This window comes from Schistocerca americana, chromosome 10, assembly GCF_021461395.2.
Source record: "Schistocerca americana isolate TAMUIC-IGC-003095 chromosome 10, iqSchAmer2.1, whole genome shotgun sequence".
Taxonomy (NCBI): Eukaryota; Metazoa; Arthropoda; class Insecta; order Orthoptera; family Acrididae; genus Schistocerca; species Schistocerca americana.
The window spans coordinates 82,136,761-82,163,928 of record NC_060128.1 but is presented as its reverse complement, the minus strand read 5'-3'; the positions used below and the strand labels follow the sequence as shown (position 1 = coordinate 82,163,928).

The 27,168-nt window shown below is 39.6% G+C and overlaps 1 protein-coding gene across 1 annotated transcript in view; it reads right to left on the bottom strand.

Moving 5' to 3' along the window:
* LOC124552250 overlaps nucleotides 1-27,168 on the bottom strand; it is a 49,330-nt gene that overhangs the window by 4,212 nt on the left and 17,950 nt on the right. The window contains exons 2-3 of the mRNA XM_047126532.1: nucleotides 26,960-27,167; nucleotides 15,922-16,159 (exon numbers count right to left, since the gene is read on the bottom strand). Of these exons, the coding sequence (XP_046982488.1) occupies nucleotides 15,922-16,159; nucleotides 26,960-27,167 (446 nt within the window). The remainder of the gene's footprint in view (nucleotides 1-15,921; nucleotides 16,160-26,959; nucleotide 27,168) is intronic.

Here is a 27,168-nt window from a genome sequence, read left to right as displayed (position 1 = left end):
TGGGGTTACCTTGGCAAACTTTGTATGTGGTGTTGTCTGAAAGCTGACGCAGTCCCTCGGCCACATGTAAATATTCATGTAAATAAAGAACAGTATTAATCCATGTGTGTATTTGTGTTGTAGAAAGACGATATCGGCTACCCGTAACAACATCCTCTCCCTCGCTTCCTTCTGGTACGAGACTCTACATATTGATAAGTGGGTTCATAGTGCCAATTTCTTTCTAAATTTTAATAGTGAGGTGTAACACATAATTGTAAGCAAAATCATGGGTTACACTGTCTGTCCTTCTCAATGATGAAAGATAATTGTGATATTTATATTTTTTTATTAACAGTTATGGACAGTATATTGTCAGAGAAATGGTTTATTATTATGTGCAGGTAATACGAGCACAGCATATCTGTGAGAAGGTGTGATAAATTTAGTGCCTCCACCTGCTATGGGTCACTCATTCTTAGATATCACGGCTTGAAGGTGTATTGTGGTTATGGAAGAATGGTGCTTACACTAACAATAGCTTCATCATAAAACCAAAAACCAAAGTTTTAAAAGTATCATTTTGGCATTTGTTTTTGGACATTTTGATCTTTCAGAATGTGTTCTTGTTGTCGAGTCAAATGAGACACAATCTTTATAATTGAGGCAGTTGAGTAACGATTGTATGATATTTGATGACAGTTATCCGTCAGTGTAATTATGTGTTTCATTTCACTATTAAAATCGGCAATATGAACCCACTTATCAATAAGATGTTGCACCCCTTATGGTATGAATGCACACACTGATGTGGTTGGGAAGTATGTCATACAGCTGTTATATCTTCTACGGAGGCAACCTGTGCCACATTGTTGTAACTAGTCCTTCATATCCTGGATGCTGGCACTGAGACGGAGTTAACGTCCAAGCTGGTCCCACTGTTCTATCAGGGGCAGTTCTGGGCTTGTTGCTGAATGGTGTTGAAAGAAGATATATCTTTCATCAATATGTATAACTGAAAAGGATCCCAGTTTTCATTCAGCCTCTAGCATTGAAGACACTGCAAAGGAAAAGATGTCCCCTAAGCAGAACACATGCTTGGCTATCCAGATTCTTATTAGCAAGTCCTAATCATAATCATTACATTGGTGCACAAGTTCATAGTGTTTTTGTTTTGCATGCTGGTATTCCATTTGTCAAATGCCATTTTTTATTTGTTGTTTATTAGAGTTTACATTTGTCATTTAGAGATAGTACGTGGGGCTGGGGACACTAGAAAATGGGAGTTCCAAGTGGAGAAATCAGAACATTCCCAACATATTCTTCTGTTTGAATTCAAACAGGAGTGACAGCAACGGAAGCAGCCACAAACATTTGCGGCTCATATGGGTATAACGCCACTGGACAGAACACAGCACGAATAAGGTTTTCTCATTTTATGGAGGATCGTTTTGATATTAGTGACTCTCCACATTCAGGAAGACCTTCAGGAATTGATGAAGATGGTTTAAGAACATTAATCCACAACAATACATGTCAGTGTATTCAACGACTGGCAAATGTGATGAACTGTGATCGTTCCACAATTGTGCGACATTTGCATGCAATGAGGAAGGTTCAAAAATCAAGTGTATGTGTTCCGGATGCTGTAAGCTAAAATCACAAAAAATCTGTGGGTGGCTATATGTGCATCTCTGCTCGCTCATTGGCTCGTGAATAACACTGACCATTCCTGTCTTGTATCATTAGTGGTGATGAGAAATGATGTCTTTATGCTAACATAATGAAAAGAATGGACTGGTCGAGTCCAAACAAAGCAAGAACTCCACGTACAAAGACCTGCATGCATCCGAAAAAGATAATGTTATGTATCTGGTGAAAAGGCGATGATGCAGTGTATGACAGATTGCTTCCCCAAAGTGTAACCACCTCTGCTGACATCTACTGTCAACAAGTGAGATGTGTTGCAGGTGCAAACCAATAACAACGACCAGAAAAACTGTGCAAAGTGGTGCTCGTTCACAATTACAACCCCCCCCCCCCCCCCCCCCCCCAATATTCTCCTATTCAGAGTTGAGAGGTCATTCCACACCCACCTTATTCACCAGGTCTTGCACCCTCATATTTTCAGTTTTTCTGCTCTCTGTCGAACAACCTTCGGGGAGCTTCTTTTCCAGATGAAAATACACTCTAAACATGGCTTGACAAGTTCTTTGCCGCAAAACAACACAGTTTCTACACCTGCGGAACCAAAAAGTTACCCCAGAATTGACAGACTGTTGTAAATAATAAAGGAGAATATTTATTGATCACTAAAGTCTCTGTTATGTGTATCTGTTGTGTCTATTAAACTTACTGAAATACACATCAAACTTATCCAAATTTCAGATTTTTATTTATTAAAGTGCCGGACATAAAGAAAATTAGCTAAAAGTCCTAAAACCAATGCTTGTTTTTATATAACCATGTTAGGAACAAATATGAATTGATTTGCATTATCATCTGAAGCCATTACAAAGTTACCAGTGCATAAAAATCAGTTAATTAGAATTTTCTTTTTTAACACTTTAGTCACTGTGCATTACATATGGTAATACAAAAATTGGTCAAAATTATTATTTGATTACAATTTGTTGTGTGACTGTGTGAATGACAGAGAGTGAATGTGGGAGATACATTAAAACTTAGTATGTCATTTTTCATAAAACCTTGTACAAATAGACCGTGAGAATGTTATGGTGCAACCAAGATTCAGATCATGTATGTCGGTGTGAGCTTGCTTTTGTATAAAAGAGCCAGAATCAAAGTTAGAGGCGCAATAAATTTATTTATCAATTTGGAGAATAATTTGTACTTCGCTTATTTTGATTAAACAATATACTAGAAATTGAAGTTTTATTGACGTTATTGATTGGATAAGGCAAATTTTGCTGTGAGAATGATCTGGAAGGAACATTCTGATTGGTCGTTTAGATCAACAGCCAATCAGAATTAAGATGTTCCCGTGCGAATATAGTGGAGTGGGCAGTGAGTAGAATAGTTCAAGATAGTCACTTGCTAAGTGGCTTACTGATAACACCATGTCGGATAGCTCCATAAAAATACTCTGGAAAATGAAGAAATAGTGAGTTAATTTGAACTTTCTGGTTGTAGTAACAATTCTGCATGGCATGTTTCGTGCTCTGTACGGAATACTTTGGCGAGCACTTCTTTCAAAGAAGACCACTGAAACGACCGAATGTTTAACTCATGAATAGTTGCGGGTCGGTACCTGCTAGAACGTGAAAATTAGTCGGGTCGGACTGCTTTTCGAGTGAAACTATGTTATACAGTGAATGATGGAGCATTACCATAGTAAATACAGACTTGATAGCCATTTCATGTGTTTCCATATGAATAAAAATTAGATTCAATCTAATTTTAAATGCTTTCTGTAAGTAGACTGCATCATCCAAATGCCTGATTTTTTAAAATGAACTTTCAGCAGCCTCTGTGTGGTAGGTATTAGGTAGTGGTTTCATCGACACTGCTTTACACTGCCTAGCATGTATCTACCACTTCAGAATGAAGGGACGTTGGAAAGAAGCATATCGAGGTAGGTGGACTTTTGATAAATGAAAGAGAGAACGCAGACAACCAACCCCGCCCCGCCGCAATTTGTGCATTTAGTGTCCAGGAAATGTGAAGTTCAAGTGAGTGCAAACTTTAAAAGCAGTAGTGTAGTTAACCCGATAAAAGAAAGACCCACACGGGCATAAATGAACTTTAATAGGAAGACAGGGGAGCCATTGTGATCAAGGGAAAGATGATTCAGAAAGGACAGCGATAGCGAAGTGGTAGATTTAGCGGCTAGAACAACCAGAGGAGACGACAGCTGACGACGTCGGCAACAGCTGAAGATTGCGTGACAACGAGCAACAACAGCCAGGAGTCTGTGGCAGTTGGCTGTAGTGGATGGAGTGTGGGCCCAGAAACTACATCTGCGGGGGCAGAGCTTGGCAAACAGACCAGCTGAAACATCTTGCCATGTTGACAATGGTGTGTGTGTGTGTGTGTGTGGGAGGGGGGGGGGGGGAGGGCGTCACGCAAAGAAACTTGTGAACATGGCGGAAAATAATAACCATGCTATAGTAGATGAGAAAGGGGAGGTAAATTTGAGGAAAGTGATATATGCAGATGATGCCGTGGCTGGTGAATTTAGTTTTGATGCATCACAACCAAATGATAGTGGCTTGCCAGATTCAATGAGTGTTAATCATGGGACAAACAATGAACAGAACACAATGGAAATCGATGTTAAGTCTACACCGTTTCGGGTTCAAAGGTTCTAAAGGGAATCGAAGGTTGAAAACTCCACACCTATTCCTATTTGGGAGGAAAAAGTGAAGCAGAATCTAATGTTAATGTTAAGTTTACACCTGTTATGGTTACAGAGATAAAGCAGGAACCTGTGTCAATTGCTTGTGACAGAAAGATAGTGTTTCAGAAATGTTAGCAAATATTTTGAAACATATGGGGGATATGAACACTAAAATGAATGGGTTGCATACTGAAGTTAACGTGTTGAGTTCTGATATGAACACTAAAATGAAGGAAATGGGTTCTGATATAAAGAACTCTTTAAGTTCTGAAGTTAATCAAGGGTTCACTAACATGTCAGTAGAAATGCAATCCAGAATGGAAAACAAAATTTCGGAATTAAGAGATTCATGGAAAAATGATATGATTTTGTTTAGGGACAGTGTAAAAAGTGAAATTAGTAAAGTAAAACAAGAATGTAATAATGCTGTTGTAACAGTAAAAAATGAACTGACCTCTCAGATTAACCAGCTTGCTGATGACAGCTAACAGTTAAGGGAACAAGTATATGCAGAGTTAAATGAAATGCAGGAACAAGTAAATAACGTGGAAAAACAATGTGAGGATAGTCACTACAATGGAAAATCAAATCAAGGAAGGAAAGGATGTGTGTGGGAAATTTGGTGTGCAAGTGGCTGCTAAATTTACTAACATGGAAACTAACATAAATCAGTTTAGTACAAGTGTAGATGAACAACTGTGTAACCATGATGATAGACTAAAAAGAGTAGAACAAAGTGTTACTAACAGTAGCGGATATGTAATATCTAATGGTGTGGTAGAATCCTCAGAAATTGAATATGTGAAACATTGGCAGTTTTTGCGATTTGATCCAAGTAAAAATGTACATCCTAAAGAATTTTGGGGTGATTTTGAGGATGTTTGCCCAAATTATGGAATGCTAAGCAAAATCTTGGTTTCATTACGACAAATTTGATGGGAGAAGCTAGAGTATGGGGAAACTGGGCAGTAGACAAGTATGACAAGACAGAGGATTTTAAACAGGCATTTTTTGAGGAATATTGGGGCAAATGGAAGCAGAAACAAGTTTTAAACAAATTTTGGTCAAGTGAAAAAATAGGATCTGAGGAAAGATATTATTAAAAGGTTTGTGCAAAAATGGGTCACAACTATGTCATATTTGAGCTCTAAAGTGGAGACAGAACAGATCATTATGGGGATAGAGAATAAGTTGCCTTTGTACTGGCGTAATAAAATAATATCAGCACCTAGGGATGATACTGATAAATTTATTCATTATCTTGAGATGGTAGAAAATATTTTAAAGGAGGAGGAGAATGCCAGGAGGAATTATAGACCTCCTAAGACAACTGAAAACAGAACCGAGGCACATGTAATTAAAATAGGAGTGCAAAGATCCAGTAATTGCAGAGGCAGGTACCGAGGGAGAGGGGGTCCTACTGAAAGTAAATATAATGACAGGGACCAAAACCTTGAATATAGGCAGCAGCAGTCCACTGTCTGGCAGAGTGGTGCAGACCGCCAGCAGAAAGGAATATCAGTGGCAATGACCACATATGGGGAGGCGGAAAACCAATGGCAGTCCGTAATGATGCTAGCGCTTTCAGGCTGCGGCACCATAGGCTAAATCCGCTAGCAAAACCTTTTGTAAGGCAGCCACCAGCTGAACATCTTGCGGGTGGTATCGTAGAAACAGATGTTGCAGAGCAGAGGGACATTGCTAAAAATTGTATTTTTCAGGGAAGTATAGTAGATTTTTGCAAAAGAAAGGTCATAAAAGCAATTCCAGGAACCATGTTAATGAGGAACAGCTATTAGAAAATAATGATTCAGAACAGGGTGTTAGTGTGAGTAAGCACTGCAATGCAGATGAGGAGCTTACAGTTAACTGTGGAGTTAGCACTATAATAGGGGAAACGGTATTAGAGGTATCCGAGGAAGAATATATAAGGGCAGAGGAAGTTTTACAAAGATTAGTTGTTGGCAATATTATTTCCTTTTCTTTTTGTTTCATATTGTCAACCTAACTCTTCATCATTTGGAACTTTTTTGCTATTTTCCCTCCTTCTTCCCTATCGTAGTAAATAAGGTATATAAATGTACACAGACAGTAAATGCCATCCAAAAATAAGAAAACTGGTAAAAGAAAGATAATTCTGGAGGTATACGATTACTGAAGATGAACACAAATGAATGTGGAATGAAAGAGATGTAGTAAGGTATACTGGAAAAAATAAGGTAATGTGACTCCTTAATATGTGTTTTCTAAACCAATTTCAGAACACGCAGAAATGATGTTGGAAGATGTTTGTGATAAGAGACATAGAATGTGTCTAGTAGAAGTAAGTAAATAGATTATGTATCTGATGTTTCTTTGAGAGCCACTTAAGTTGGCATAAATATTTTCAACATTTTCAGTAATTTTGCATTCTATGTGTATAATAGCTTGTTTTATGAAAAATCAGGAGATATTTAATAAGTAATATAAGGTAAATATTTTTTCTAAAATGAAAAGTTTAAGAAAATGTTTCTAATTTTTTTTAGAAAAATTTTTTTTATTTGCTTAAGAATTCTCTCACTATAAAATGCATTAAATAATTTTTTGAAAAGAGCAAAGTCATAGTGCCAATTTGGGTACTGTTGCTATTTTTGAATAATGGTTAATTCATTCTTTACTGGAAATAATTAGTACTGTATAAGACTATTTGAGAAAAGATGTTGAATTTCAATGAATATCGAGTTTTCTTGGAAAAAGGTTTTGTGAAAAGAAGCAGTAAATTTTGAACACACTAAAATTCTGGAAGGTTTCTTGCAAAGTTTTTCCTTTAGATTTGAGGGAAAAAAAAGAACTATGATACGTGTATATGTGTAAGGTTAGGGTGCAGAAACTAAGAATGATGACTTAGATGTACTGTATTTTGCAGGTATGAAATTTGGAAAAACCTGATACGAGACTATAGGAAACCAGGTGTAGGACTGATGACTGGATGCTGTATCACAGTGAAGTGCATCTAAAGCAACCGAAGTGAAAATGTGAAAAAGAAAAAATGTTATACCCCACTGCTGCTACAGAAAGTGTTTTCTTTTAATATGTCAAAAAGACACTCCCCTAAGTGAAAATAATATAACAAAATAAACATTTCATCCACAGCAATGATTAAAGCTAGGGTTATCCTGCTAGAAAATTTTGTGAAATAATGCTGGTCAAGGCGAATCTTTTGTATAACAATGTATTAGGTTCCATGAACACTAACATAGTGACTGTAAAGAGCATTAAATGGTTTCTTTCGTGTCAAAACATTATTTGATGTAAAAAAAAAAAAAGTAATGTATCTTTGATATTTCGTTAATTTGAAAAAACTGTAAGTAGGAAAAATTTTCGTTAAAAATCACATAGTTAAATTTGTCAATTCAGTTAAAGAATTCAGTAATAACATTACCATTATATGAACCTTAAATACACTTAAAAGTAAATGTCTGCTTGTGTCTGTATATGTGCGGATGGATGTGTGTGTGTGTGTGTGTGTGTGTGTGTGTGTGTGTGTGTGTGCGCGCGCGCGCGAGTGTATACCTGTCCTTTTTTCCCCCTAAGGTAAGTCTTTCCACTCCCGGGATTTGAATGACTCCTTACCCTCACCCTTAAAACCCACATCCTTTCGTCTTTCCCTCTCCTTCCCTCTTTCCTGATGAAGCAACCGTGGGTTGCGAAAGCTTGAATTTTGTGTGCGTGTTTGTGTTTATTTGTGTGTCTATCAACATACCAACGCTTTCGTTTGGTAAGTTTCATCATCTTTGTTTTTAGATATAAAAGTAATTTTAGATTCATACGGGGTGTGTAACATAGCAAATTATTACAAGATGACATTCGTTGCAGAAGGCACACAGACATTTGGTATGATGGCTGCAGGATGTCTACGTTTTTTGTCACTTTGCTCACAGCGCAGCTGACGCTGCTTGCCGTGAGAACTGCATAGCGCAACAGTCAGTCAATACGAAGATTCATACCCTCTACAAATCTAAATAATCGATATTACTTATTATGCAATTTTGTTCAAATTTGGTATACAGCCTTTTGTTATTAATGGAATGATGCTGCCCTGCTGTCCAAATTTCAGATTTTTATTTATGAAAGTGCCGGACATAAAGAAAATTACCTAACAGTCCTTAAACCAATGCTTGTTTTTTTTTTTAAAAACCATGTTAGGAACAAATACAGATTGATCTGCATTATCATTTGAAGCCATTACAAAGTTACCAGTGCATAAAAATCAATTAATTAGATTTTTCTTTTTTAAAACTTTAGTCACTGTGCATTACGTATGGTAATTCAAAAATTGGTCAAAATTATTATTTGATTATAATTTGTTGTGTGAGTGCATGAAAATGACAGAGAGTGAATCTGGGACATACATCCAAACTTAGTATGTCATTTTTAATAAAACCTTGTAGAAATAGACCGTGGTAAAGTTATGGTGCAACCACGATTCAGATGATGTATGTTGGTGTGAGCTTGCTTTTGTATAAAAGCAGCCAGAATCAAAGTTAGAGGCACAATAAGTTTATTTATCAATTTGGAGAATAATTTGTACTTTACTTATTTTGACTAAACAACATACTAGAAATTGAAGTTTTAATGTCATTAATTACTATCAGATTACTGATTGGATAGCTTTTCCACAAGAATGATCTGGAAGGAACATTCTGATTGGTCATTTAGATCAACAGCCAATCAGAATTAAGCTGTTCCCGTGCAAATATAGTGGAGTGGGCAGTGAGCAGAATAGTCTGAGATAGTCACTTGCTAACAGGCCTACGATAACACCATGTCAGATAGCTCCATAAAAATACTCTGGAAAATGAAGAAATAGTGAATTAATTGCGGTTCAAATACCTCGAGACTGAAGCAGCCGTAGTTACGAACATTTTAATAAAAGTTTGGTGTTTCTAAATTAAATAGTTTGAAAGCTATGAGCTTGTGAAGTTTCTGGTCATAGGAGCAATTCCGCGTGGCATGTTTCGTGCTCTGTACGGAATACGTTGGTGAGCGTTTCTTTTGAAGAACACCACTGAAATGACCAAATGTTTAACTCAGGAACAGTTGTGGGTCAGTACCTGGTAGAACGTGAAAATTAGTCGGCTCGGACTTGCAAAAATTCTGGCTGCTTTTTGAGTGAAACCATGTTGCACAGACAGTGAATTTTGAAAGATAGAGCATTACCATAGTAAATACGGACTTGATAGGCATTTTATGTATTTCCATATGAATAAAAAGTAGATTCAATTTAATTTTAAATCCTCCGAATGCCCGTTTTTTTTAAATGAACTTTCAGGAACTGACTTCCGACTAGAGTTACCCGGCCTCTGTGTGGAAGATATTAGGTAGTGGTTTCATCAATGCTGCTTTACACTGCCTAACACGTATCTGCTGCTACAGAGTAAAGGGAAGTCGGAAAGAAGCATATCGAGGTAGATGGACTTTTAATAAGTGAAAGAGAGAATACAGATGACCGACCACACCCCGCCGCAGGGTGCTTCTCTTTTTTTGGTCCACCAGTGTATTTACAACTACAAAAAATTGTCAAATCAAAGTCTATAAACATAAAAACATAATGCATAAAAGAAAAGTAGCATTCTCGTGCCATCCATGGACTTTGGTCAGCAGAGACAGGTAAGGGTAAGATTCTACACGTAGTAGTAGTAGTATTGATATCTGTACCCATACAATACCTGTTAGTGCTATAGAAATCATCGTCTTAAAGTTGCCTCGAGAACAAAAGTTCCTACAACGGAAGAACATTCCTGTGCTAAACAACTGTAGAAATGAGAAATTACTGGGCCTTGCAGCTCGGAAATGACCACAGTTTCTTCTATGTTGTAAATGAACTGGCTATGAAAGTACAGCTGCAGGGTTCCAAGACTGTCACCGTAACAATGCTGTTAATTTTTTTATACATACCCTACACACCACTCTTGAGTGCAACGGCACAGGATACAGTACGGATGTGTGCTGTTAATAGTGAGAGGCATGTCCCTATGTAGCGCTTACTGATGAATAACACTCAAAGTGGAAATATCATATCTGTAATTCCCAGATATTGTTGCCCTTCCTATGTTTACGCACACAGCGAGCAATGTATTTGGGGACAACATGAGTCTGAATGGTGGTCACGCTGATTTAAAAGGGAACGCCGAGAAGAAATACCTGCTTGGACGCAGTAATGGTGTCTCTGGAGTGTCACTGCAGAAGAAAGCTAACATTCCTGGAGTGTACATACAAGAATATCAATTGGATAGATAAAAAAAGGGGTCTAGTTTTGTCAGGTAGTCTGGAAGCAGCAGTGCTGTACTTTTTCATTAGGTAAGTAATATATGGATGATTAAACAGAATTGATGGCATTGGCTGCTTATTTAAGAACAAGTAAGCAAAAGCATATTAAATGTATTGTATGGTGGCCAATGTTATTGTTTTAAACAAGGAACCATCTGAAGATTGGAGAAGGAGTTCAGACATTTGTTGAATGAAGTCATTTGGACATTGGATATGCACATGACTAAATAACATTGCAGTACCTAGGACTGTACCACACATTTAGGTTTCTTCCCATTCCAGCGGCATACGGGGTTTGGGGTCAATGACTATTTCAATGTCTCTGTTGAGGGGTAACATATCACTTTGGAGAAAGTGATGTGTTATGTTCTCTGTCTCTCTAACCCATAAAGGATAGTTAAGATCTCGAGTAAGCATCTTGTTATTTCAGTAGTAAATAAGTGTTTGCTTTGAACCACATATTGTGAGGGAAATTTTCTGCACCCCCCCCCCCCCCTTCCCCCATGTAATGAGAGCATAAGTGGACACAGCATATATCGTATCTGTAAGGCAGGGGCAATGGGCATCTGGATTACTGTGCATGGAAACACCTGCTGATCAGAGTAGTTATTCCATGAAAACACACAATAATCATTACATCTCTTGTCAAGCGAAACCCAGGGAGGACGTACAGAGTGAAAATGACATAGGCATATTAACATGTATTGTAAGCTTTGTTAAAGTTGTATGCTGCAGTAAAATCTAATGTGGAATCTATTTCATGGAGGTGAAATACATGTGCAATAAAGCAGCAGCATGTGAATTTATTTTTTCGTGCTACAGCTGGGGTTAGATTTTTCCAGCTGGTACGGACCTGGCACCTTCGAGAAAGAGTCTGTGACCTCAAGATATAGCAACACAGTCAAGTCAAATGATTAATATAGATAAGTAACAGTGACCACAAAAACTTTTACATAGTCCACCTCCATAAGATTTCTGAAGAACAGCCGGCATACCGTATTTACTCGAATCTAAGCCGCACTCGAGTCTACGCCGCACCTGAGAAATGAGACTCGAAATCAAGGAAAAAAATTTTTCCCGAATCTAAGCGGCATCTGAAATTTGAGACTCAAAATTCAAGGGAGAGAAAAGTTTTAGGCCGCACCTCCAAATTGAAACAAAGTTGGTCCATTGTAATATGAGACACAATTTAGGTCGAATGAATGATGATACAGCTACAGTAGTTTGGTTCGAGTCGTAAGCTTAGCAGTTAAGCTTTACCAGGTAGCCATTGCTATGCGTCAGGCGCTCCATCCGTATTTATACGGGAACCCTTCCTTTTTCACGCGCTTCGTCTGGTTTAAATCGATTGCTTATTTTTCTTTGATCTGATAAGTGCGGTTCTCTTTGTTATAGGTGTTTACGTCACTCTAAGCTGAAAATGCATTATTGTACTGTGTCATGCATTGTTTGTCGCATTCTGTTAATGTGTGTGTATGACCTGTCGCCGGTCACGACATGGCTTGCTTTTGTGCGCGCTACTGCCGCTTACGATAAAGAAAGAGAGGAATTGTCTCATTAGCGAAACAATGGCAAGAGACTGATATTTGTTGTTACTTACACTGCTGCTTTCTTTGATAATGATCAAAAAGAACCAAATAATAGACTGCATATGATAGAAGATGTTCTGAACCAGAGTTTAGCTAAAATTTTTCACCGTTTGAAAATCTTTGCAGATGCCTCTTTTGTTCATTACAGAAATTAGAGTCATCTTAGACTTAAAAATCTACTCTATTGCCGTGCTTCATTTCTGACTGTATCGCTATTAGGCATAAGAATAATACGAATATAAACATGACATGATATGTATATTCTTCCGCGTTTGCTGTTGTCTCACACTAGTTTCGTAGTTTATTAGGCAGACAGGATTTAAATGAGATAGCAGCAAACATGAAAGAATACATGGCAAAAAGTTTATATTGATATTATTCTTATGGTGAAGAGAATAGCCTGCTGCATGTGATTCACAATTCATAAAAGTTCCTATTAGCAACCATCTCTTCTCACAGGTAGGAAAAAATTCAGAACGTAGAGTTGGCGATATTGACAAACATCCCAAACAGTCTTGCCAGTCGGATTTTCATAGTACATTGAAATGCTGCTACATTCGAAGATGAACAATACGGAATTTGAAACTTCCTGGCAGATTAAAACTGTGTGCCCAACCGAGACTCGAACTCGGGACCTTTGCCTTTTGCGGGCAAGTGCTCTACCATCTGAGCTACCGAAGCACGACTCACGCCCAGTCCTCACAGCTTTACTTCTGCCAGTATCTCGTCTCCTACCTTCCAAACTTTACAGAAGCTCTCCTGCCGGGATTTGTATTTACTTCGTTGGATAATGTATGAAAATGCAGTGGTCGAAACTCGGGGCGGAGAAAAAAAGCTCGTCTTCCACCTTTTTTTAAATTTATTTATTGACTCAGAGGTTTTGGCGCCAGTATTTATCTTTGTGCCCGCAAAGCATGCCTGTGTAGCGCTACATATATTCGACAGCAGAAGTTAGTTGTGGCGGCACCTACCAACATTTTTCAGAACTTCCACTTACTTTGCACTCTATTCTAAGCCGCAGGCGGTTTTTTGGATTACAAAAACCAGAAAAAAAGTGTGGCTTAGATTCGAGTAAATACGGTATTACATTACACTGTTTGCTGCAATTTGTGTAATCTCCTCTTAGTAGTGCCTACAGGAGCAATATGTGGGGAGCTGAATGATATGCCTATATTCTTCGCTTAATTCTGGTTTCTGAAACTTTCTAAGTAAGCTTTTTCAGGATAACTGGCATTTATCTTCAGTTGTCTCCAACTCAGCTTTTTGAGACTTTCCATGACATTCTCCTGCGAGTCAAATGAGAGAACATTTGTGTCCCACACCCTTTAGTGATATTGTAGGATGTGACATGATTAAACTCTATAGACTGACAGCCTCTTCTCAGTAATCTACTAATGAATCGAATTCTCCCAGCTACTGAGCATAGGTGATCATCCCATTTCATCTCCTTACAAAATGCCTTATCAAAAATTTTGTACGAGTTGACTGATTCCAACTCTAACTCACTGATGTTGCTGTCATACATTATTATTAACACATTTATGTGTTTTTTAAAGTGCACCATTTTACATTTCTAAACCTCCACAACAAGCTGCTAATCTTTTCACAATTTTGAAGTATTATCAAGATCTTACTGGATATTTGTGCAGATCTTTTCACATAGTACTTCATAACAGCAAATGGCATTCTAATTATAGGCTATGTAGTATTTTTTTAAAATGGTAAAAGGTACACTGGTACAAGCAAATATAACATTATTTCATTAAATTCTGACAGCAGTTGTAATGAGTTATCAGCTCTTTCAGCCATCAGCTGGCTAGGTGAATCTGAGGACGGTCATCTAGGGTTATGTGGAGGTGGTGGTGGTTAGTGTTTAACGTCCCGTCGACAACGAGGTCATTAGAGACGGAGCGCAAGCTCGGGTTACGGAAGGATTGGGAAGGAAATCGGCCGTGCCCTTTCAAAGGAACCATCCCGGCATTTGCCTGAAACGATTTAGGGAAATCACGGAAAACCTAAATCAGGATGGCTGGAGACGGGATTGAACCGTCATCCTCCCGAATGCGAGTCCAGTGTGCTAACCACTGCGCCACCTCGCTCGGTGGTTATGTGGACAAAGGAGGTAAATCCAGTGGAGATGGGCAGGCCAGTCTGAGAGTCTAACGCCAGGATCAGACGGACAGGAGAAGTCAGATATGAGGCAAGATGGGCAACTTGCCACAAGCCGGGGCTTTCTGTACAATCATTTCTACCCGTCGAGGAGCAAAAGTATTACTTTTGGCAGCATTAAAGTTTTGATTGATCTAATAAAGCTCCAAAAAATCTGAACACATCAAACTGTCTGATGATGATCAGATTGACAATTTTCAGGTGTTCTGGCAATAAAACCCAGATTATTATGACAATTTTGCTCTTTTGTATTTTCAGTATCTTAATTAAAAAGCTTACTATATGCAAATGTGTTTAGTTGCGTTAACAAGTGGTACCTGAAGTGAAAGGGAAGAGGTAAGTCAATAAGTAAGTTGTCTGTCAACTCAGCTTTTTCAGACTTACCATGACATTCTCCTATATGTCAAACCAGAGAACATTTGTGTCGCCTTTAACAATGATGTGTTTTCATCTCACTACAGTTCTTGTGCATTCACTTTGTTGGTTCAGTGAATAGCTCTATTTGTAGTGATTTCAAAGTATTTTATTTTGAGTGTCCCATTGTTCGTATGCACCAATGAATAAATGCAGAGAGCAATTCATTTTCTTTACTCTGACAAGACTAAAGGTGTAAAGGTTATTCACAGAATGCAGCTGTATTATGCTGACATGTCTCAGTGAACAAGAAATTCACAAGGGCATAAATCACTTTAAAAGTGGACATTTAACTGTCTGCAACAAACTGTGTTTGAGTTGGCCATCCACTTACAAAACAGGTATGAACATTACAAGAGCAGAGCAAATAATTTGTGATGATCTTTGTGTCAGAACTGATGATACAATACACAATCTGAAGATTGATAAGAGCTGTATCCAGAAATGCAGAGCACCAACAATACAGCCCATTTCTGTAGGTTGCTGAATCACGGGCCTGCTGGAGCTGCATCACTGAGGAACAAACACAATAGCCTGGTTGGCAACAGCAGCAACATAGACCAAACAGCACCATGTTAATGGGAACCAAACAACAGTTCAGCACACAACAACAGCAATGGTTTGTTGTCACAGGAAACTATGGCAGCCGCCTCTGCAACTGGCAGCACCCGCGTTGCCAACAGGCAGCGTTTCCGTCACCAGCAGGCTGCCTGGCAATTATGGGGCTACTTGCATCCACTAGGTCACATGTCCACAATTAATTCTCTCAACAAATTTCTCACAGATTTCCTTTACTGCTTATTTAATGTACAGATTGAATAACATCACTCTACTTTCCACTATTGCTTCCATTTGTGCCCTTTGACCCTCGGAACCACAGTCTGGTTTCTGTACAATTTGTAAATAACCTTTTGCTCCCTTACTGCATCTCTGCTACCTTCAGAATTTCAAAGAATGTGTCACTGTGATTATGAGATTCAAAAGCACAAGTTCTGACATTAATCAGAAGGATTTCATACACCAATAACTGTTTACAGACAATTCCTTACTCTAATCGCATCCTCTGTCACCACGATATACTCTACTGACGCTTCAACTTACCTGGTGAGTGTGACCCGCACCTCGGACGAGATTATCGACAAACTGGTCACGTGCGCCGGTAACGAGGTGCAGGGTCGCGATAGCCGCCACTCCGAAAGCTGCTCGCGGTGTCACGGAGAAGCTGGCGTCCGCCATGCGCAGCACGAGGGCGGTCGAGGCCAGCTCCGTGACGGTAAAGAACAGCTGGTGGTTCCACTGCGAGTAGAACTCGTCGTTCCAGTAGTTTACGTATGCCCACCTGCGGGAGAAATGTAACAGAGTAACAGTATGGGGAGTTTCATGAAAGAGAAAAGGGGAAAATGGAATAAAAGAGAACACACACAGTACAAAGTGCCAAGAAATGCAAAAGTGACACACTGTAACATGGAGCTGACACCACATCATCTCTATCCTGGCAAACAGTCTGGTGACTATTAAAATTTCAACAGTTGGAAGGCAATATGCAATAACCACCACATTGATATAAAGTGTACTACATGTTTTGATATACAACTGAAGGGCTCGATGTATGCTAATGTGCTACAGCAGACTGTAACTATTGTACTAAAACTTTGTCATTTCTCTTCGAATGAGAGTTGGACATTACACTAAAATTACACCATTTCTCTTTGAATGATAGCCAGAAATCACATTAAAAATTATGACATTTCTCTTTGAATGATAGCCAGAAATCACATTAAAAATTATGACATTTCTCTTTGAATACCTGCTGGTATGCAAATAAAATGAATGGAAACATTTTTTGTAGTTCTCTCTTGTGATAACTAGAAACCGTGGTCAGCCACGCTATGATCAACTCAGAGAAGGGATGCAGCTGTCTGTTATCAACTGTGTGTGCTCTGATGCTACTTCATCCCTTTTGGTACTATCCATCAGAGCTCCATTGCTCACAGTAGCAGGTCAGTATTTCTCTTTAAAGGTGTATGTTAAGTACTCTGCACGTATAGAGTATGAGGGATTTTTGAGGAGCAGGTGACATAATGGTACCATGGACCATTGGTAAGTTGCACTGACTGGCAATTCATCGGCTGAAGTTCGATTCCCACTTTTACTGTCTTCTTTGTTATTCTTCGCAATATTAAACTATTGATTATAAAATTTAAATCTATTTAACAGTTCATTTTACATACATTCAGACAGTTGCCAGAGACTGCAGTCGTGTGTGTGTGTGTGTGTGTGTGTGTGTGTGTGTGCGTGCGTGTCATCTATTTTTGACACAGGGCATACTGCCCGAAAGCTAATTTGTGACAAGACTTTTTGTTGTGCCTATCTGCGACTAAGCATCTCTGGTATATGGTGAGTAACAACTTTCCTTTTCATAATATTATTAATATATTCACTTAAGTTTTGATTACTACCCTTGCAAGTCAAAAGGCTATGCCAGCACATTATAGTACGAGGTTTGTCCGGAAAATATATATAAAAGTTGAATAACGTCTTTATGTTACAAGTTGCAGTCACCGCCAGGTGGGACTACTGCTGTAATCAATCCCATCAACGCTCAGTTCCAGTCAGAGCACTCTGCGTGAAGGTGGGAGTGTGCGGCAGCTTCTTGACGGTTCCCCTTTTTCACCTGCCGTCAGCATGGAGCTCTCTCTGATTGAGGAACAGCGCGTCAACACCAAGTTTCTTGCAAAGTTAGGCAAGAATGGCCGTGAGATTTTTGAGTGTTTGAAACAGGTTTACGGAGACAATTCTCTGAAGGAACCAACCATGAACAAGTGGTTAAAAAGGTTCCGGGATGGCCGAGAAGAAGTGGACGATGACCCTTGCCCAGTACGCCCGTCGACATCAAGTTCCGATGCAAATGTTGAACGAATTCGGGCTTGTGTTCTTAAAGACCGTAGATTGACAGTCAGAATGATTGCTGACGAGCTGTCAATCCCCAAAACAATCGTTCACGAAATCTTGACACAAAAACTTGAAATGAAGAAATTGTGTGCAAAAATCGTACCGAAGCTCTTGACGTCAGAACAGAAAGCTAAGAGGGTTGAGTGCTGTGAGGATTGGTTGGAAGCAGAGGAATGAGGGGACTTTCTAAACCGAGTCATCACTGCAAACGAGTCCTGGTTTTACGAATTCGATGTGGAGCTCAAATCTCAAAGCAAGGAATGGAAACTAGCAGGAGAACTGAGAACAAAAAAGTCACGAAAATCAAGGTCCAATGTGAAGACAATGTTGATTGTTTTCTTTGATTCTAGGGGCATTGTTCACAAGGAATTTGTCCCTCCCGGCCAGAGAGTGAACAGAAATTTTTACATTGAAATTCTGACACGTCTCAGAGCTCGTGTGGTCCGAGTTCGACCGAAGTTGGCAGAAGGGGGCAGGTGGATCCTTCATCACGACAATGCGCCCGCTCACACGTCGCTCGTTGTGCGCGAGTTTTTGGCCCGAAGCTCAATCACCGTGACAGACCACCCGCTTTATTCACCCGATTTAGCTCCGTGTGACTTATTCATGTTCCCGAAATGCAAAATGGTGCTTCGGGGCCAGCACTTGGGAGGTGTGGAAGCCATCAAGGTGGAAACGACACGGCAACTGAACAACATCACAACTGAAGACTTTCAGCAATGTTATCAACAGTGGAAACGGCGTTGGCAGAAGTGTATCGCGTCTCAGGGCGAGTACTTTGAAGGAGACCATATTGTAATAACTGAATAATTGTAAAATAAAGTTATTATTCAACTTTTATACGTATTTTCTGGACAAACCTCGTACACAGGTAAAATTTTGCATGAGCTGCCACCAGGGTTGAGAAAACCAAACCACTGGGTAAAATTAGGTTTTTATGAGGAAGCTTGGTTTTCTCTCTTTCTTTCTTTCATTTTTTTTTTTCTTTTTTCAAAACACTAACTCATTTTTCTTGTCCTGCCAGCACTGCATCCACTGAGGGACTCTACTCTACCTACAGGCTTGTTTGCTCTAAATTAAGAAATAATTAAATTTAGGAGAGAAAAGATCCAAGAAATTAGTGATAAGCTATAAATTTCTGAAGCTTCCATGTAGTAGTGAACTGTACTTTACAGTAATTATGATTCTACATTAAGTTAACAGTTTTTTTCTGGAAGTGTTAATGTTATTTAGCTGTGTTTCTTCTATTGCAAGAAATGATAAAAAAATTAATAAAATAAGTTCTTGTAATAGTAAACAGCTGCCTTAATTAAATATGTATCTCTTTTTAATTTGGGTAAGGCTAACTATGTAACATTTTGTACATTAATTAAATTTTTATAATTAAATATACTTGGGTTTTATTGTGTTTTTTTGCAGTTAAAAAAAAAGATTTTTTGGGTCAGGTTAAATTACAACCCTGGCCACCACTGAGTCTATTTTTTATTTTATTTTACACATCTAGTTCTATAGGACCAAAGTGAGGAGCAAATCTCCATGATCATGGAATGTGTCAGTACATGAAATTACAACAGAAAAGTAATAACAGATAAAATGTTTATGAATCTTAAAAAGAGACCAGGTGATAAAATTATGTAAACACAATCAACAACATAACACAGGAATCAGCTTAATTTTTCAAGAAACTCTTCAACTGAACAGGAGGAGTGACCCATGAGGAAACTCTTCAGTTCAGATTTGTGCTAAACTCTCCAGTTCAGATTTGAAAGCACATGAATTACTGGTAAGATTTTCGAATTCTTGTGGTAGCTTACTGAAAATGGATGCAGCAGTACAGTGCGCACTTTTCTGCACAAGAAATAAGGAAGTGCGATCCAAATACAGATTGGATTTCTGCCAAGTATTAATTACATAGCGAGGCCAATGTCAAAATCCAGATTAGTGAACAGGGGTCGACAAGAGGTTCGCGAACTTACACCACTTATTGCTCGAACTGCCTGTTTCTGAACCAAAAATATCCTTTTAGAATGGGAAGAGTTATCCCAAAATAAAATACCATACGACACAAGCAAATGAAAATAAGCAAAGTAGACTAATTTTTGTGTTGAATGATCACTTACTTCAGATACCGTTCGAACAGTAAAAATGGCAGTATTAATTCTTTGAACAAGATCGTGAACATGGACATTTCATGACAGTTTACTATCTTTGTTGAATTGTGTGTTAGAAATTGTAAAAACTGAGCCTCACTGTGATTTAGCATTAGTTTATTTTCTACAAGCCATGAACATGTCATGAACTGCACTATTTGAAACAGAGCCAATGTGTCATCAGCAAACAGAAATATTTTAGGATTACCCGTAATACTAGAGAGCATTAGGAACAGGAGTGGCCCCAACACTGATCCCTGGAGCACCCCTCATTTCACCGTACCACACTCAGGCCCCAATCACAGCCATTCTCAACATTGTGAGTAATGACCTTTTGCTGTCTGTTGTTATAGTAAAAGCTGCTACTCCCCGTATTCCGTAATGGTCCAACTTCTGGAGCAATAGTTTGTGATCAACACTACCAAACAAACGCCTTAGTTAAATCAAAAAATATGCCTAGCATTTGAAACCTTTTGTTTAACCCATCCAGTATCTCACAGAGAAAAGAGAATATAGCATTTTCAGTTGTTAAATGGCTTCAAAAGCCGAACTGTGCATTTGGCAGTAAATTGTGCAATATAAAATGATTAATTATCTTTACATGCACAGCCCTTTCAATAACTTTAGCAAACACTGATGGCATAGAAATAGGTCTAAAATTATCTGTATTATCCCTTTCTCCCTTATTATAATGCGGTTTTACTACTGAGTACTTTAATCATTCAGGAAACTGACCATTCCCAAAGGAAAAATTACAAGTATGGCTAAGAACAGGACTAATATGAGCTCCATAGTACTTTAGTATTCTGCTAGATACTCCATCATTTCCACGAGAATCTTTAGTTTTCAGTGATTTAATTACTGACTCATTCTCCTCCTTGTCAGTATCACAGAGGAGTATTTCAGATATCAGTCTCGGAAAGGCATTTTCCGAGAGAGTTATATGATTCTCTGTAGAAACTATGCTATGATCAGAAAGCGACTGTTAAATACAGTACATATACCTCACTTATCACTAACAGAAACATTTTTACAATGTGTTGACTTCATATCCTTGACCTTGTGCTGCTGACCAGACACTTCCTTCACAACTGACCATATGGTTTTAATTTTATCCTATGAATTAGCTATTGTATTTGCGTACCACATACTCTTTGCCTTCCTCATAATGTTTTTAAGCACCTTACAGCACTGTTTGTAATGGGCTACTGTAGCTCGACTGTGACTACTTCCAACATTTTGATACAATTCCCACTTTCTTCTACATGATATCCTTATCAGACTAGTCAGCCATCAGGCAGCATTTTATGCTAGTACCCTGTTTAGAACATTCTACTGGAATGCAATTTTCAAAGAGCATGAAAAATGTGTTAAGGAAAGCATTATATTTGTCATCTATGTTATCAGCTCCCTAAACATTCTGCCACTCTTGTTCCTTAATGAGGTTTAAAATACTCTCTCTTGCTATTGAATTAGCTTTTCCACATTTGTAATTGTACATAACACTTGTTTGAGTACAAAAAGCTTTTAGTGTTAAAATTTGTGTCTCGGTCTGAAAGGCCATTTACCCTTTCACTAGCAGAATGCCCATCTACAAATGAATAATGAATAAAATTATTGTCTATAGCTGGGCTACAGTTTTCTTGCACCCCAGTTGGAAGAAATATAGTATTCCATCGCATCCATACGAAGTACAGACGAGTAATGTCATCTCCATTTTGTGTACAAGGAACTATTACACACTGGGTTTGTCACTCAGTAATAGCATTTGAGTGTTGAGTGTTTTGGAGTAGATAGTGTTATGCCATACATCAGAAAGATAAACATCTACCAGCAAGAGTCGGGATTCGAAACTGGCACGATTGTGGCCTGTCGAGAATGAGGTTTATTGTTCGGTGATACTGCTAGAGTCAGTTGGAATCCCACGTCTGTCATGCAAATATGGAATCAAAGGATTCAGGAGGACCATATTCAACCCCACACAGGATTTCACTGACCCCAGGCAACCAACACCCGAAGACGCAAACCTGTTATTTACGGGCTCAGCACTTTGCGAGATGGTACGAGGCACACACAGCTCGATCTCTTTTGGCTTGCACAGCTGGTATGTGCTGGTAATTTGGACAGGAGGTATGACATTTCTGATGTGTTAAGGCCAGTGGCTGTCTCACAAGTTCAAGGCTTCAATGACATTAACTTTCCAGAAGATATCACAAGACTGCATGTTACCCATGATGTCCCACATGTCTCAACACAGAGGTTGTTAGACAATTGTCCTGGCCAGCGGGTGCTCCAGATATCTCAACCCCTGAAAATGTCTGGTCATTGGTTTGCCAAGATATTGGAACGCCAGCGTGGAAATGTCAAATGATGTACACAGATGAACAAAAACAATTCAAAGTATGTTACTAGAAATCGGAATGACTGCCTTTTGAATAGTCTATGTTTACACATCTGAATTTGCATATTGGATCACTATCTATTATATTAACTTCAATTAGCCACTGTAAGCGTATTGTCATACCGCTGGCTTAGTTGTGGGGTATCTTTGCAGGCAGCCGCGTCTGTAGTGCGGAACACAGTACTGATACGTTGTGTTGTGTGTAGCTCTGCATGTGAGAGGCTTTTTTTTAGTATTCAGGTTGAAGTGTTGCTACAAGTGCTGTTACAGTAAAGTGATGGAATACAGAAGTGATTTAGAGGAAAGTGTGTCAAGAAGTAATGAAAAAAATGAGCAGCGCCGTCGATAACGTGTTTATGTATCCTCTCGTCGCGTGTCGCACAGCATCGATCGTCCTCGCCGTGTTCGATCTCCCAGAATGAACTGATGTGATTCAGTAAAAATTTAGTTACCATAAAAGAGTGCAGTCAAGTGCCAGTTTCTTGAAGCGAGCACGAGGACGTGCGTTCGATCATCGCGTTTCTGCATTATCGACAATCAGCCCTGCCGCGACGGTTATGCGCACGCTCGTACAAGTGAGAACTGAGAACTGAAAAATTAACTTTACGAGCAGTGTTATATCATTACTAGTTACAAGGAGGACAAATTTCCATAACCGACACATGTGACCAAATCGCAGTCCCCTCACTACAGTACAGACTAGACATCAGTAATCATTTAAAATTAATGTGTGGGCTGGAATTATAGGTCACTGCCTGTTATTGCCACACATTCTTCCAGTACATTTTACAGGTGCTTCCTGTAAGGATTTTATTCAGTCCACCCTCCAAGACCTACAAGAAGACGCACCCCTGCAAACAAGAAGCAGCATGTGATTTATGCGTGACAGAACTCCAGAACATATCAGTCTCCATTACAGATGATAGGTACAGGATGACGAGTTTCGTGGCCTCCACGTTCCCCTGACCTCAGTCCTCCGAATTGTAATCTCTAGGGGCACACTAAGCAACTGGTGTGTGTGTCAACTTTGTTGTATGTAAGTGTACAATCTTGACAGGGTTTGTGCTGTTTTGGAAAATACTGTTTTATCTGTCTAGATGATTTGAAAATGGGTTCAGGTAACATGAAAATAAATTTCATTACATAGCTTTGGCTGTTTCTATACCATGATAGCTAGCCATGAAGTTTTAATTACCTGAAAAAGCAAATCAAGCTGAGACCACGAGTTAGTCCTCTTTATACTGCAATGGAATATATTTCTTTGTCAGTGACGGATGACTGGGTGGGGACCCTGGCCATTCTGTAATGTTCAGCCTCAAAAATTACCTCATCTTCATTCTGGAAATGGCAGCAATGCAGTGGATTCTCTGTGCAAAGAGAGAACAATTCACCAGGTGCTATGTCAGGAGAATATGTGGGTCGAGGTAAAACTTGACAGCCCAAAGAGGCAACGTGGGAATGGGTCTTATGCAGAATGAGTTGGGGTGTTGTTGTGGAGGAAGAACACACGCTCAGACACCTTCCTGTGGTGTTCCACCTTTACAGCCTTCTGTGATGGCATGGGGTTTCGGTAGGATACTGCTGTGATGGTTTGTCCCTTACAAGCACAATCTGTTAGCAGCACAACAGTAATCATAAAAACTATTCAACATCGCCTCGTCTGAGGGGAGTCGGATCTTTGCTTTCCTCGACAGTGACAAACCCACACATTTCCACTGCTCGCTTTGCTCTGTTGTTTTGGGGCATAGTGGTACTGCCAGCACTCATTCACAGAAATAAGGTGGCTAAAGATGTCGTCTGGATTGGTCCGAGACAGTTGCACCATTTCCACTGCTGCCTCAGTTCAGTGGGGCATCTGATTAGGTGTGAGCAGTTATGCATGAAGTCAAAAACTGGTTCACAACTGATTTTCACTTTTTCTGATATCACCTCAATTTGTGAAAAGACACTCTCGAACCACCAGGGACTCGCTTCTCTTGTGATTCTAACTCCTTCACAGAGAGACTTTGTTCTTCACCAGTAAGACTCATGAACACTAGCAATCATTTGTGAAAAACAACCACTGTGCAATATGATGGTGTATTCTTGTTGTACACTTCCACCAACTCTGCACAGATTGCTGCAGCACTGTTTCCTTCAAATGTAGAAAACAAATACCCACACAATACTCCGCTTTATCAGTAGCGTGTGCCATTCTGTCTCGACAGCTCTAGTGGCGTGCTACAATCCGAGATTATTATAATTGATTGAAGCAATGTCACAGATTTGCTGCAGCTATATTATCTGACATATTGTCAGAGGGCTTCGCACATACATAGTAAAACCAAAAAAGGTTTTTCTTTTTTGACATATTACAAGTGCTCCACACATTCAAAAGCCCTGCTGATGCTAGTTCACAATTCTGGTAGGTTTGTGCGGGTAGAAGACGTGTAACATTGCAACTTTCACAAAATCCCACAGAAAAAAAAAAAAAAAAACACACACACACACACACACACACACACACACACAATCTACCGGGAGAATGTGGAGGCCTCGACACGAGTTGCTGATCGTCAACTCCACCGTGATTGATCTATCGGTTTCTCAATTCTCTGTTTAACAATCCACAAACATCATGACGGAAGTGGGGGTGGAGCACCATCCTTTTGGTAGACGAAGTTCACACTGACAGTCTCCATTTGTGGCACGAGTCAATTTTCCAGCATGTCCAGATACAGATATCCTAAAACGGTCTTTTCACAGAAGTATAAGGGACCGTAAACTTTAAACAATGAGACTGCACAGAACACATTAACCTCTGGTGAATCTCAAATTTGCTGGAAGATGTTGTGGGGATTCTAGGTGCCCAAGATTCACACAACCTGCCTGTTCACTGTGCGATTCACAAAAAATGTTGTTTAGTTGCGGAAGACGAGTTTCTCACAAAATCTGTCGTCTTCTATAAGCTGTTGCAACTGTGTGGAAAATTCAAAGCATCATAGGGAGTAAGAACGTGAGCAATTGGAAGCAGTAACGCTCCAGCTTCAGCTGTTTTCTTAGATCTTCAAAATGGTCAGTTGTGGTACATTCAGCTCTCCGCGCTCTCTCTCTCTCCTTCAGCTTCTGTGGGCTTTGTGTGAGAATCGTCCACACGCAATCAACCGATTTTTCATTCACTGCAGGCCGACCCATTGATTTCCCCTTGGAGAGGTGTCCTGAAGCTTTGAACTGCACATACCATTGTGAAACAGAGTTGGCAGTTGGTGGATTAATGTTGAACTTCATTCTGAAGTGTTGTCACACTATTTCGGCAGACCGATGTGAATGTGTTTTGAGCGTAACATACACTTTATCATCGCCTGTCACCATCTTGCCAAACTACTCACTACTGCACTCTCGTGGCAGAAATCTAAACTTGTTGCAATAACACAAAACATTCTGAGTTTTTCTATGTGAGCATTCAGTTTTCTGACAATATGTCAATGCAGCTACACCGAATTTACGAAAAGGCTTCAGTCGTGTACAATAACCTTGAACTGTGGTGTAAGGGTTTCAGTGTGTATTAGAACACACAGGTTGTAAGGTGCTTCTTACGTGAGGAAGACATTTTTACCAGTTTTAATAAATTATTGTCTCTTATTGATGTATTCACGATAGTTAGGAAGTGCAGTAGTCTGTTGCCGGCCAGGAGTCAGCGACCATTTCCCACACTGGCTGGGTGGCTAGGTGACGAAGCAACCACATGTCGCGCGTAGTGGGGTGGGGCTCGGCGCTGGACCGTAGCAACAAGCGACAGCCTGGGAAATATACATGGCGGGAAGTAGCGCCATCTTGGCACCAAAGTAACCGATTTTGTTTATTTATATTTGATAATTAAAGTCATTTATGACAACACGAATACTAGGAGGAGCCTCTGGATGTTTAAAACTATTTATCATAATTTTGCCTCATTAAAATTCACACCCGTTCATTAACCAATGCATATCTTAGTAAGTACGAACTCGATCGGAAATCCACAAACTGTGACGAAACTAGTAAGAGGTATGGACTGCGCGCCAAAGTCGGCAGTTAGCGTTAAGAGCTCTTCCTGTCTCGTTCGATGGTAGCCACGCTCTCGGTTAGAAGTAGTTTGTGACGTGAGTGTTTCATTATTGATCTAATAGGAATAAAAGTGATATTACGGCATTCTGAATGTTAATTTTGAGTAAATAGATACCCCAAAGTTGATCTACAGCAATTTCAGATAATTAGCTTCCACCGACAGAGACATCCTACGTGCCAGTGAAGAATCTGCACGGGACGACATTTACGAGAGCTGCACCGCACACAGGTACGAGGAAATCCGACGACACGACCCACCGAGGCTGATCGAGGAAGGTCCGACTTACACTCGCAAATTTCGGGTGGAAATGCTGACCAGTTATACTGTACATCACATATACCACCCTCTACGGACTCTCGGCTAAGCTGAATAATAATAATATCAGTTCAGAAGTGAGGGGATCTTGCAAAGTGGAAACAAAAGAAAAATTGATTTTCAAGGCGCAACTCAAACCACTACCAGTCGATCTTACGTTGCCCAAAAGAGAAGAGCATGCGACAGAGCTACAGCGGACCTCGTCCAAAGTCGGCCGTGCCAGCTTCCGGTACTCACCACGCGTAGTAGTGTGCAAAGATGGAGGACAGGAAGAGCACCAGCATTGAGGCACGCAGCCGGTGCTGCAGGGCCAGCAGCGCCAGGTAGCGCACACACTCGTACAGCCCCAGCACGAACACCACCGTCACCACCCACATCTTGAGCGTGTTGGACGTAGCGTTGAAGTACATGTGCTTGTACGAGGCAATGCCAGACTCGTACGTACC